At 34.3% G+C, this 15095-nt stretch overlaps 1 protein-coding gene across 7 annotated transcripts in view; it reads right to left on the bottom strand.

Moving 5' to 3' along the window:
- The window catches only part of TAF2 (TATA-box binding protein associated factor 2), a 155635-nt gene that overhangs the window by 121128 nt on the left and 19412 nt on the right, over positions 1-15095 (bottom strand). For 5 of the 7 annotated variants that reach the window (XM_042972772.1, XM_042972771.1, XM_042972770.1 and 2 more), the window contains exons 4-11: positions 14667-14785; positions 13194-13335; positions 11466-11697; positions 8304-8488; positions 7095-7208; positions 5779-5878; positions 4085-4170; positions 843-978 (exon numbers count right to left, since the gene is read on the bottom strand). In XM_042972772.1, the coding sequence (XP_042828706.1) occupies positions 843-978; positions 4085-4170; positions 5779-5878; positions 7095-7208; positions 8304-8488; positions 11466-11697; positions 13194-13335; positions 14667-14785 (1114 nt within the window). Of the gene's footprint in view, positions 1-842; positions 979-4084; positions 4171-5778; positions 5879-7094; positions 7209-8303; positions 8489-11465; positions 11698-13193; positions 13336-14666; positions 14786-15095 lie in introns of those variants that run through there. The other 2 variants (XM_042972773.1, XM_042972774.1) reach the window with 2 other exon arrangements.

Consider the following 15095-nt stretch of genomic DNA (forward strand, 5'->3'; position numbering starts at 1 on the left):
ATCTATCTATCTAACACCCATCCATCCATCCATCCATCCATCCATCCATCCATCCATCCAATCATCCATCCATCCATCCATCCATCCATCCATCCATCCATCCATCCATCCATCGATCCAACCAACCAACCAACCAATCAACCAACCAACCAACCAACCAACCATTTGGTAAGCTCCACACCCAGCACAGAGCCCAACATGGGGCCCAATGCAGGGCTTGTACTTACAACCCTGAGATCAAGACCTGAGCTGAGATCAAGAGTCAGATGCTTAACTGAGGGCACCTAGGTGGCTCAGTTGGTTGGGCATCCAACTCTCGGTTTCAGCTCAGGTCATGATCTCAGGGCGTTGTGAGTTTAAGCCCCACATTGGGCTCTGTGCTGGCGGTGTGGAGCCTGCTTGGAATTCTCTCTCTCACTCTCTTTCTCTGCCCCTCCCCCACTGGTGCTGTGTCTCAAAATAAATAAGTAAACTTAAAAAAAAAAAAACAAAACAGTCCAACACTTAACTGACTGAGCCACCCAGGCACCCTTCATCCTTAATATTTTAAATAATGTTGAAAACAAAATCCTATGCATAAATAGGTTTTACCTCCATCCTCACATTCTAATTTTATAACCACAATAATTCAGCACTAAGTGGTTAAAATACTGATACTCATTCTACATCTGAGGAAATGCAAACAAAAAGCACAGATTACTTAGTAAGCAGACAGCTAATTAGTAACAGAATTCTTGCTATAACCCCAGATGCCCTGATTCCTATTCTACAGAATAGTATTCAGATTATCACATATAGAACACATCTTTCTTTACAGTTAAATCCTTAACTTTAACACTTACTTGTAGCATGAATTCCATACTGATCCTATTTTCAATCAATCTCATCACAAGGTGAGCTTTACACTGAAACATAGTGTAGTATTCCCAGGAAAGTGTATGTGGATGCTTTATCGAAAAGTGTAGATGAGATGCTGGACTAAAAACATAAACAGATTTACTTAATAAAACAAATTTTAATATTAAATATACAATAAATTTCATGATCACATCAAGATAATAAATCAAAAACCTCATGGGAATGACTCAGTAATTTCCTTAGCATGACAGCAACACAACTGGGAAACTTCTAAAAATAAACTTAACTGGAAGAAAATTATGAAGTTGCATGAAAAAACATAAAGGAAAATCTGAATAAAAACACATGCCACGCTTCTAGATTGGAAGACACAACAGTATAAATATCTCAACACTCCCCAAATTCATCCTTATAATCAATGTAATTCTAATATCCCAAGGTTAAACCATACACACACACAAAAAAACCATTCAAGATGGATTACACATATCAAAAACAATTATAAGAGTACTGGAGTAAGAAAAAAAAAATTCTTGTCATATTTCTAGAGTGGGAAAAATCTTCCTAAAAATATATAAAATCTTGAGGACAAAGACCAGACTACGTAAAAATTTTACATTCTGAAATGATAAAGAGATCATCAGTAAATTAAAAGAAAGGTACAGTCTAGGGGTACCTGGGTGGCTCATCAGTTAAGCATCCAAATCTTGATTTTCACTCAGGGCATGAACTCACAGTTTGTAGATTCGAGCTCAGCATCCAGCTCCACGCTGACAGTGCCCGTCCCCACCCTCTCCCATGTGTGCTCACTCTCTCTCTCTCTCAAAATAAATAGAAATAAAAATAAAAGGTACAGTCTAATGAAAAAAATTTATGACATATATGGACATTTAAGATGCTTAAAATTTTCCACTATTTTAAATAATGCTGTAGTGAATACCTTTTTATACATATGCATGTATTTCTGAGTGGCAAATGTAGAAAGTAGAGGTTTTTTTTGACAGAGAGACAGAGAGGGCACAAGTGAGTGAGGGGTGGGGAAGACAGAAGGAGGGCTCACCCGAAGCAGGGCTCATGCTCACCCAAAGTGGGGCTCGAGCTCACCCGATGAGGGACTCAAACTCACAAACCGTGAGATCATGACCTGAACCGAAGTCAGATGTTTAACTGACTGAACCACCCAGGCACCCTAGAAAGTAGAATTTCTGTATGACAACATAGCTAGAAGCACAACTATTGAATCTAAAAATTATCTATTTAAAAAATTTGATTGGTACCAACAAATTACCCTTCAAAATCCAAATTACACTCTCACGATCAATGTGTCAGAGTAGTCATTACATTTCCTTAAAAACATGACATATTGAAATTTAAAATATTTGTCATTTTGATATTTACTCAATAATATGTATATGATCAAACTACATTTTGTAATGTCACATATAAATAAAGGCACACACACACACACAAAGGCCTGGAAGCAATATACCAAATTTATAATCATCGTTATCTCCAGAAAGAGGAATGAGTGGGCGGGAGGTATATTGCTTCCAGACTTTTTTTTTGCCTTTAAAAAGTAAACATACAAGAGCTAAGTAAATGGGCAGAACCAAAGCAAAAGCATTTCATGTAAATAATACTTATACACAATGGTAATGCTCTAATTATGTGCTGGGAAACTGCCATATAGCAGGGAGTCAGGAGAAGAAAGTGAAAGACACTAACATTTATGAAGCTTTTATCTCAAGTAATTCTCACAGCCAACCTGGTTAAGATGGACTATCACTGTCATTTTACACATTAAAACACACATCCAGAAAGGTATGTGATCATAAAAATAATGATAAAAATCCAAGTTTATCTAACCAAATGTCTAAGCTTTCCCACGAACTTAATCTACAACAAAAAAAAGGCTACTGGTTATACAACTTCAGGTTTCATAACCTTTATGGTGCTTTCAGACACTTGGGCAGTCTGGTTAATCCTATGGGCCCCTTTCGAGAAACTGCTTTCACATGCACAAAATAAAACATATAGGGGCGCCTGGGTGGCTCAGTCGGTTAAGCGTCCGACTTCAGCTCAGGTCACAATCTCGCAGTCCGTGAGGTCGAGCCCCGCATCGGGCTCTGGGCTGATGGCTCAGAGCCTGGAGCCTGCTTCCGATTCTGTGTCTCCCTCTCTCTCTGCCCCTCCCCCATTCATGCTCTGTCTCTCTCTGTCTCAAAAATAAATAAACGTTAAAAAAAATTTAAAAAATAATAATAAAAAAAATATAGTATTACAAAGAAAACCAATTATAATGAAATGCAGTTATAAAAATAGTAAAACATTATTATAAACCGATATATACATGCCAGTTTATTAATGCATTAAATAAGATCTAGCAGTGGTCTATTATAGTAATTTTGGGGTGGTGATAATCAGTGCAGAGTATTTCAAAATATCTGCTAACAATTATAATGTGACAGGAAAAGATCTATGATTTCTACTGTTTCTTTTTTTTAACGATTACTACCATTGACAGTCACAGCATTGTCTGTTGCCTACATTCATAATTAAAGAAAACATAAAATTTCATCTAATGGCTAGTGAAAATACAAAAAAAAAAAAAAAAATTCCATCCAATTCAATCCACATTCCCTTAGGGAATCACTAGAACAAACAAGATTGCCTGCTAGTACCATTATTTTGCTGTAAGTGGGTCTCTTCTTTACAGAGACTTTTTACACAACAGAAAGAAAGGGAGAAAAAGAAGGGAAGGAAGGTCAAGAGGGAGGGAAGTAAAAGGAAAGGAGAGAAAAAGCAAAGAGTACATAAGTGTCTAGGTAGGTGACCACTCAGATAAATAAGGAGGATGTCCTGATGTTAAAATTATCTATGTAGACATAAAAAAAAAAATAATCTGTGGTCTATAAGCAAAATACTTGTTTCCATTATTTTTAAACTTTTCTGAGAGCAATGCGATATAGTAGCATTAGGAAATTAACATGGAAAAGAGAAGTCTTATATACTTTAAGAGTCTTTCTTTAATGTTAAAATCCACATATAGCCACCATATCAGTGAAAACAGTCAAGTAAGGAAAGGAGTAATCAGAGTATTACCAGTGTTTTTGACTTTGATATTATTACATGATATTATTTTGGCCTGTGTGGGCCTCAATACACGTCCCAAGTTATAAACCCATAACAGAAGGTTTATAATATCACCTCTGAACAACAAACATACTTATCCTTCTCTTTTCCTCCACCAAATATGGGATGTAATAAAACTCCACCAGTTTTTAATTCATACGCCACTATTTTGTCTAGCTCCTAAAAAAGATAAAAATAGGAGTCAGTGAAAAATTCTTTACATATAAAATTTTACAACTGAACTGTGATTTCTCATTTCCTGGAATCAAAATGTAAATTTCTTAAAATAAATTAAATGTATTTGTAAAGTAGTTTATGTTCTTATAAACAAAGCAGACTACACAGCTGGCTCAATAAGAGAGCCAAAAAGCCTTCTCTACTTTGTGACTTCAGGGCTGGCCGGTAGCCTGGCATTTTTTCCTAATGGCTCTTCCCAACCTCTCTGACCTGTGTTCCAAGTTCATTTGTATATTCTCTGTATTTTGTTTCTGGTGAGGATTTAGGCAAGTAAAAAGAAATGGAGATAAAATTTATGTCAGGTATCTACCATTTTAAAACTTCTCCATCTTCTCTAATATGACACAGATCAAAGTGAAAAAAAAATAGTTTAAGTGAAAAAAAAAAGACAACAGAACTGTTAGAACTCAAGACTAGGGTAAATAATATATAAGCAGTATTACAGAGGTGGTAAAAATCATAGTGAAGTGGTTAAAAGCCAGGTATGAATCCTGGCTCTACTACTCACTAGCTGTGTAACTTTGGCCAAATAATTTAACCTGTCTGTGCCTCAGTTTCCACATCTGTAAAATGGAGGTAATAACAGGGTAGTTTGGAAGATTAACATAGCTAACATATAAAATGTTTATAATAGTTCCTGAAACACTGTAAATGCTATACATTATTTTTTTTTTCTTCATTAATAGGTTTTGAAATGAAGAATGGACTCTTCCAGTTTAGATGTATGAATTCTTTTATAGTTCCAGATACTTGAAATCCTTTGCAATTACCTTTTGGCTTACTTGAGTCTAGGTTTGGATGATGGAGATACATAAAATGACAAAAGGGAAAGATGGAGGGGTCTATTTCATAAAGGTATTAAGGGCTGAAATTTTTTCCACCTGAGAAAAAAGGAGCTAAGTACAAAATGAGTAAAATGTATATACGTATGAACAGAATGAGCTAGGCAAAATACAGTTGATTTTTTTTCTTTTTGGCCAAATCTTTAAATAATAGAAAAAAGATGTGTCAATGACAGAGAATATAAATGCACTGAAAGACCAGCCAGCATATAATAAGCACTTACTATGTACAAGACACCATGTACATCACATGTATGGTATCTCACAATCCCCATCTACTCCCCTTATAAGGATGAGACTTAGATTAACCAAAGTCACAAAGCTTATAAATGTATGAGGCAGACCGAAAAGCAATCTCAGAATCTGCGCTCTAACTCTAAATAAATTTAGGAAGCATAGGGTTATATTACAAATGGCTACTATGAGGAGCTTGGATGTATCTAATGACTAATCTGATGTAAAGGAGTTTAAATACTCTCCTGTTTAGCAAAAAATTCTTTAGAAGTCAACACTAACACTGGAACTAGATAAAATAGACCATTAGTCTTTCTTAGTACAGTAATTTTCATTTTGCTAGGAAAAATCAGGCACTTTCCAATGACAGTACTTTACAATTATTAAAAGTAAAGGACAAGTGACTTGTAAATCAGGAGAACATTAACATGTCTTGTTGACTTCTAAATGGGTAATGGATCAGGCATTTTTTTACCTCTTTAATCCAGTGGCGGTATTCATTAACACCAAAAGTTTTTTTCATCCAAAGTCCATAAATATAGCCAGAAATTCCCTTCAGTACCCATTCATCAGACCTAAGCAAAAAGTCAAAATATATTCTTTTAGTCATAAAAATTTCTCAGATAAGGCCAAATAACAGAACAAGTTATAGTGTGTATTTTTATGCCTTTTAAAAAAATTAAAATAAAAATGAAAAGAAAAATTTAATAACAAGATATTTGGTTTAACCACTTCCTCCCACCGAATTCTACTTATCCATTCATTACACTTTACTCACATCTGACTTCATCTTTAATTAGGTGACTGCTTTACAGTCTTATTTCAAGTAATGTACCCATGTCTGTGCTCTGCTTCCCTCTTGGCCAATACTTCTGCCTCCAAAGAAGTAATTGCCCAAAGCTGGGACTGTACTGCTCAACTCTTAAAGTCCACATTTGCTAACCCTATGCATAATTATCAGTAGGATTCCAAGATCTAAAGTTTAATTATTTAATTTATTCCTTGGTTTCTCAATAGGAAAGGCAATTAACACCATCCATTCATCTTTCATTCATATCCATTCATTCATTCATCCATTCATTCATTCAATCATTTTGCCTACCATGTTCCAGGCAGTGTTATTCATTGAAACTATGTAATTTTAGAAAAATTACAAATCAAGAGGTCTTACCCTCTGCCCTTTCCCTGCCAACAAGTATATTTGTGCACTACGTATAGCAGAGAACAATCACAAAAATTAATTATAATCTTACGGGAGTTTCATGTATTTCTCCAAATTCACCTCAAGTTAATCAAAAAGAAAATAAAGTGTTCTTATCTCTTACTCCTTTCAAGTGTATTAGTACAAAGTTAAACACTAACAGGAAAATCCCTACATCATTATCACTATTGTAGAGAACTGTTATTTTCCCTTATACATGATGTTTAACATTACCAATTACACTCAACATGGACATTAGAGATCCAACGATAGTTTTGTGTACATTCAAGGTCTTTTTTCTACAGTACTCATTCAGTTTCCTAAGAAATTACTGTTTTCAAAATTCTTTTAAAAATTGTAGAACTATATTGAATTGATAGCCAAAAATTTAGGATGAAATTTACACTAATTATTTTTTCCTGAATATATATATATATGTATGTATACGTATATATATATATATATATATGTACATATATATACATATATATACATATATATATATACGTATAGAAAAGAAAATGCAGAAAAAGAAAACAAACTTTCCCAATTCCTTTTCTCAGTAGTTGTTAAACTATGAAATTACTCACCAAGACATTCTGGATATGAAACATCCAAAAAACTGCTGGGCCAAGGACTGGGCTAAACACCTTCTAGTCAAAGGTGTCTCATCTATAATCATGGCACTATGTAAAAGATTTGTGCTGGAATTTAAAAGAGACAGCTAATTATAACCAAGAAAGAAACATGATTCAGTCAAAATAAAATAATCACACTTTTAAAATAAGAAAATTCAAGTTAGACATAAAAAAACAGATTACGCTTCCAAAAGCTATCACATCTTTTTAAAATTCAGCTGAAATCCATAATCTTAATTAACTTTTGCCTAAAGCAAGGACTGCATTGTTTCCCATTCATTTCTGTGAAAAAATATAAATACCATTTTCTGGGAGAAGGGGAAATTATCATTAGCCAGAAATGGATATGTTCATCAGAAACTGATTCTCCTATGAAGGGCTCTTCTAAATTCAAAAACCTTTTCCCAATAATAACTATTAATTTTTTTTAAGTAAGCTCTACACCCAACATGGAGCTTAAACTCACAAGTCAAGATCAAGAGTCACATGCTCTACTGACTGAGCCAGGCAGGCACTCCTATTAATTTTTTGTGCTCCATTGTTTACTTTCAAATACACTGACCTATAAGATCTTTCTAACACACTCCAGAGAATACAGGGGCCGTATTATTACTGCCATTTTACAGGGGAGAAAATTTAGGCCCAGAAAGGGTAAAATCATTGAATTTAAGATATAATATTTATAAATCTAGAACCTTCCAAAAAAAAGAAAAAAGAAAAAAAAAAGAAAGGATAAAGTGAAGACAGGTATAAGAACAAAATTAAGTTTTCTCTCTTATTTAATTAGCAAAGACATTTCTGTCAACATCAGTAAATTTTTTAAATGATGCTAGGAAAAATAACCCCATTAGACATCCATTATATAACTTGTATGATTTTTTTTTTACATGCATAGGCAAAAGAGACTAAAAAAAAATCTATGAAACATTACTATCAGCTATATCTGGATGAAAATAATAGAAGTCTTTTGGGTTATTTTGAAATTTTCCTTTGTATGCTTTTCTACATTTTGAATTTTAAAACCATTCGATTTTCTATAAAACCAACCATATTTAAAAGAAAAAAGTTTGAAACATATCTTAAAGTTGATCTGTCAACAGGGTAGCCTGTCTTCACATCATTACCCTCATTTGGGCATTTCAAATCTTAAGAAATACCAACCTAAATATACTCATGGAAGCATAAGCAGCCACTTCAACATAAGCCTCATCGATGAATACTGTCTTAAAACAGGAGTATGGGTATCGACATGTAAGAATTTCTTCATAAAACTCAAAAACTTCATGAAGATATGATGTAGTATGTTTAAGCAGTGGAAGAAGTTGAGGTAAACAAAAATGAGTAACCTGAAAATAAAAAGCAGGGAAGACTGATCATTAAATGAAAGTTTAATTTTAGTATTTTAAATTTCCCAAATGTCCCAATTGTAAGGGAAACTTCACATTAATATAAATCTTAACAAATTCAAGGCAATGAGAGAAAATGCTAGTATGAAATTAATAATTACTTTTACTGTTTACAAAATATTCATTGTACTTGAAAACTAAAATCATGATGGATTATAAGTCTGTGAAATGCTTAGATTCAAAGAAAATACAACTTTGGTTCCAAATTAAAATTTCTTCTGCATAACCACACAAAACAAGAAAGATTTAAACTTCCATAGCTTATTGCAAATCCACCTTTGATTCATAAATATCTAACCTAGTGAATATCGCACTTATCATAGTACTATTTTAATAATAGTTAATATTAATCATACTACCTTCATTACATATAAAGAGCAGTTCCAGTATACTCCTAATATCTCAACCACATATTGAAAGCTAAAGGGAAGCTTACTGGTAGTTAAGAGATGCGAAATACCAGCAATGGAAATTGTAATTCTGATCTCCTTACTATGTCACATCCCACCTTGGATATGGCCACTTGAATATCATATACCATCTCATCCCATACTATGATTCTGTGCCAAATAAATGGCATCAACAATGACAGAGATCACTCTGATTAGAATGACTTAGCAAAGTTTTATGCTGGAGATTAAATCTGAGCTAATCTTTTTGGATTGGACAAAAGTTTGATAGGAATGAAAAGGTCAAGTAGACATCTCAAAGTCAAAGAAAGAAATATGGTATGGTCAGGAAAATCTACAGAACTATATTGAATATAACAAACAAATAGGAAAGTAATGAGAAAAAAGCTAGAAAGGAAAATTAGAGTCAAATTCTAGAAGATACTGAAAGTCATACTAAAGAGTTTTTTTTTTTTTTTTTTTACTTAAAAAAATTTTTTTTTAACATTTGTTTATTTTTGAGAGAGACAGAGTGCAAGCTGGGGAGGGGCAGAGAGAAAGGGAGACACAGAATCCGAAGCAGGCTCCGGACTCCAAGCTTTCAGCACAGGGACGGACACAGGACTCAAACTCATGAACCGTGAGATTGTGACCTGAGCCCAAGTCGGCTGCTTAACTAACTAAGTCACCCAGGCCAGCTACCCTTTTTTATAATGTGTATTTATTTATTTGGATTGAGAGAAAAAATGCCCATGGGGAGGGGCAGAGACAGAATCCCAAACAGGTCCCACACCGACAGTGCAGAGCCCAACACGGGGCTTAACTCACAAACTGCGAGATCATGACCTGAGCCTAAATCAGGAGTTGGGACACTTAACCGAATGAGTCACCCAAGCACCCCTAAAGAGTTCTGACTGTTGTAGGAATGTGGAGGCAAGGAAAGTTTTTAATGTATGATAAAAATTATTCTAACAGCATTAGAACAGATAGACACTAACATACCTGAGTACTGAACATCTATGTATGATTAAGGTCAAGGGCCTAAACTACATCATAATGAGCACTCCTCTTGGTATACAAACAAAAACCGAAATATTATTCATCAGAAAAAGATTCACTATTAAAAAAACCCACATGACAGCAAATCTGATAATGCAGCAAAAACTCTTTATTTGAGACAGAGAAAGACTAAGTCATGGTTTCGTTAAGTATTCAAGAAAAATATTTCTTAACTATCATTTACCTTTCTCCCATCCAATGGCTCGGAGTGGGAAAAAAAATCCTTCCAAAATACAAAGTAGGTACTAATCAAATGTTGATTTTACAGTTGATCATTTACCAAAGATAATAAAATTCACCGCCAATCTTATCAGTGAATATACTTTTAAGAATCAACGTCACGCCAGCAAAAGCAAAACCATTCATAAAATACCCTGAATATTTTCCATGAGTGACTTTTATAAATCTTGTGAGTTTCAGGAAAGCAAATTAAGAACAGAGTGAGGAGCTTACCAACAGTCTAAACCTAACTGCCCTCAATTTTTGCTCACATAACAGAAATACTGTTGAGATATATATGGTCACAATATAAGTTTTATACTAAGAAAAAAAACCCTAATATTGAAAATGTATGGGACTAAGAATAAATAAAGAGAGATTCATTCAAATGTTACTTTAAACACATATAGAAGTAGAGAGGGTCAATAACCAATACATCACTTCCTAAACTCCAGGAGTCTCATGCTTGGGGAGGCCTAAATGCACTAATGGGTCTACCAATTAACATACAATTTGTGGCAAGATATGGAAGAAAACTGCAAGAAGCTTTCATGACTATGTGGACTAGAATTCTAAACTCTACCTCAACCTTTTCTTTTTTCCTCTGTATATGCTAAAGTGAGAACAAATCTTGTTCTTTAATTTTGAAATTGGAGTGTTTCAGGTTCCAGAGATGGGGCTATAACATTCATAAACATAAACCAAACAAAAAGATGACATAAATACAAATTAGTTACAGAAATCAACCCACATACTCTAATCAAGGTATACTTGGGGCGCCTGGGTGGCTCAGTCGTTAAGCGTACGACTTCAGCTCAGGTCACGATCTCGCGGTCCGTGAGTTCGAGCCCCGCGTCAGGCTCTGGGTTGACCGCTCAGAGCCTGGAGCCTGTTTCAGATTCTGTGTCTCCCTCTCTCTCTGCCCCTCCCCCGTTCATGCTCTGTCTCTCTCTGTCTCAAAAATAAATAAACGTAAAAAAAAAATTAAAAAAAAAAAGGTATACTTGAAGCTCTTTTGGAACACTAAGCTCTCTGCTGGAAAAAAACCTAAGACTTTAATATAACATTTTAAAAGGAATTCATTCAAGAATTCACATCATTAAATATATCAGATAAAGAATCCTTTTCTGTCTAATGATATTCTGGATAATGGAAAGAATAGTTAGGGAAAACTTAGCATTTCATTACTATGCTTCCTTTCATCAGGAATGAAAAGCTGGGAGAGAAAGGAGCAAGAAGCTATGACTCACCTCGTGCATATATGGATCTACAAGTATTTCAAAAGGTCCAATGGCCAAAGAGATATTTGACGCAGCTGTTGGAATGGTGAGCATATAATGGAAGGTCTTCTTCCTCATATCATGGGTATATACTGTCTCCACCAAATCTCCATTGGAAACAGCCACCATTGCGGCATCTACCGTAAATTCTAATTTCCATGTACATAATTCAGAGTATGAATCAACGCATGGGAACCAAAATCTAGAAAAAATATCAAAAGTGTAAAAAATATAGTGAGAGCGTAACCTACATTGTTTCCCCCACTTATGTTTGTCTAACTTTTATAGAGTATGTGTAAAAAGAAATTTAAGCTATCTGCCTGCTGAAGCTTGTTACTGTGCAACTTCAGACTTTGATTAAAGATAGAAACTTTTCGGGGTGCTTGGGTGGCTCAGTCACTTAAGCATCAGACTTCGGCTCAGGTCATGATTTCACAGTTCATGAGTTCGAGCCCTGCGTTGGGTTCTGTGCCACCAGCTCAGAAACTGGAGCCTGCTTTCGATTCTGTGTTTCCCTCTCTCTCTGCCCTTTCCCCACACACACTCTGTCTCTCTCTCTCTCTCTCTCTCTCAAAAATAAATAAGCTTTAAAAAAAAAAAACAAAAAAACTTTTCTCCACAAATTCTTTGGCAATATTAAGAAAATATATCATGTGATACAGCCAGTTCAAATCCTTAAAAAAGAGGTAGGCAATTCTTGGCTTCAAACTTCTAAATTAAAAACTATTTTCATTTGCATATTCACATTAGTTTTTATATAGTATTCATTACCAGAAACTAAAAAAGCTTACAATAAAGTTGTAAAAAATACAATATGCAGAATCTAATCCATAAGTTAGAAAACTGTTTTGGAGAATGGGATTGGGATGCATCACATAAATTCCAACAGTGCTAGCAAAGCCGGACAAAAAATTTCTATTCCATATTCTATCAAGGTCAGGTTTTACTACATGCCAGGGTCTATACCTGATACTGTAACACAAAGAAGTATGAGACATCATCCTTGGCTTGAAGAAGTGAATAATCTGAGGATTATTAATAACAATCTGAAGAGAATACGCATACTGTAATATTTCAACAATATATAGTGAACTACTGAGCTTTGAGAATGAACTACAATCACACACAGCAATGAAGGAAAATCTCACTACCATGGTGTTGAACAAAAAAGGCCAGATAAAAAGAGCATAATGCATACACTTCCATTCATATAAAGCTCAAAAGCAGGTATAATTAAGCTATATATTACTTTAGAAATCCGAATAGTGGTCACTGTCGGGCAGAAGGATATGAGGGAAGCAGGTAGTGACTAGAAGTGAGTAGGAGGTGGGGACTCTGCAATGCTGGTAATGTTCTTTTTCTTGATGTGAGTGTGGATTACACAGGTTTATTCACTTGTGAAAATTCACTGAACTTTCCTATTTACAATTTAATTTTCTAGATGCCGTTTTACTGCAGTATAAAGTTAAAAAAATAATGAATTGGCATGATTTTAGAACAGTCTCTTTTTTGAAAAGTAAAGACAAAAGGGAAGACACAGGACTGAGAAAGGAATGACTAGGGGAACAAGATTGAGAAGAAGTAAATCTGAGGATGAAGCTCATACTTCTCAATTTACACTAAACACATGTACTGCATATACACACAAAAAATTCAACTGAAAAATGAAATTAACTGAAATATATAAGAATAATCTACCTTGTGGAATTTTGATACCCACAAGAGAAAACATGAGCACCTCTCTCTGCCATACTTCCCTCAACACTGGGTACCACAAAATGAAGACCTCCTTTTGGCTGATCCAAAGAAAAATTGATGTGTATCTTTAGGACCTTTAATTCTGCAACAAATAAATATACATATACATTGATACGTAAATATATAATAAGGTAACAACGGTCTATATAGCAAGGCACTAAACATAAAACGAGAATTAAAAGCTCAGCTTTAAATGAAAAATCACACCACTTACCCTACTTTCAGCTCTCACCTTTTCTCCACCTATATTAACTCAATAGCCTGCCTCCACTGATGTCCTTACTTCCACTCAATTCTAGTCACTGCTAGCTGTGTTATCCCAAGATATAACTCAGGTCATGCCATATCCTCCTCCCAACTTTTCTGACAATGCTATACTGTCTAAAGAAAAAAGTTCAAAACTACCTATCACATAGGAAATTTAAGGACACTTAGGATTCAATGCAAAACTTGAAAAGTAAGGACTTAAAAAGTCCCCCACGTTGTTATCCCTAGTTGACTTTGGGGAACAGGAGGAATAGGGAGTGAGTGGGAAAAGCTACCCAAGAATTTATGTAATATGTTATTTACATTATCTTTAATTTATACATAACAAACACATGTTGCTTTTGTAAGATTTTTAATCTTATGAAAAAGAGGTTTCTTTTAATTTCCCTCAGACCATCACAACCATATGGACTATGTCCATTCCCTGAACATGAAATGATAGCCTTCTATGCCTATCCCCCAAAAGTGAGCAACCCTCAACCCCCCACCAAACACACTAACTATTAAAGAAAAAAATAAAAAGCAAAAACAAAACAAAAATGTCTCACTTCCTCATCTTTGTTAATTTTTATAAGGCTAAATAAAAGTAGGCAAGTTATGCATAATAATTATAATGGCTGTGACTTTATCCAAGAGAAAACAAAGATTTAGAAATAATAAGAGTGTGCTCAAAAGTGCACAGTGGGTGTTAGGAACCCTATGTTCCAGCACTGATTCTACTACTATTTAGTGACCTTCAGTAGGTCACTTGCTATCTAGACTTCAGGTTATTCTTCTGTAAAAGGAAAGAAGTGAACTAGGTGATTTTTTAGGATTCTCCCCGCTATAACATGCTCTAATTTTAAATTGATTTGATAGTGCGTGCATTCTCAACTCTTGACAAATTGTTCTATCCATCCAATATTTTTTATAACTTTCACTTTAAAAAGAATAGTGAATGAGTTGTTTTTTGTCATAGCCCTAAATTGCTATTTTCCTATTAACCAGTGATCTTTAAAAAAAAAAAAAAAAAGAGAGAGCTTCCAACTTCTGTATATTTCAAGTATTAATTTACAATTATGACATCATTAATTTTCATGTAAAAGTTTTCAGTCACTAAGTCTAACATGATTTCATTGTATAGTCAATATATTTTTGGTGTTTTACCATCAACATGTTTCCATAACTCTGAGGGAACCTTAATGCAAAGTTCTCCATTTCCTGCATCAGGATCCACAGCACTAACTGCAGCGGCATAAGCATTGGAAAAATAATTTAGATTTCTCCTGGGAAAAAAAAGAAAAAGAGATGTTTTAATAATAAGCCAAACATTTCACCAAGTATTTTCTTCAATATTTGGTAGCATTTGTTTGTTAAGCGTTGTATCATTTTATGTAATTTATGAGAATGCTTTCTGGACAAGTAACTATTACTCACCATGACAAAACCTACTAAATTATAAATACGATATCATATATAGCAAATTCACCAATGCCATGTGATTATTATAATTACCATATCCTTCATTAATTTTGGAATGTCAAAGTCACTATACATTCCTGATAGAAGTGAAAAGAACATATGCAAAATTGAAGA

This window comes from Panthera tigris, chromosome F2, assembly GCF_018350195.1.
Source record: "Panthera tigris isolate Pti1 chromosome F2, P.tigris_Pti1_mat1.1, whole genome shotgun sequence".
NCBI lineage: Eukaryota > Metazoa > Chordata > Mammalia > Carnivora > Felidae > Panthera > Panthera tigris.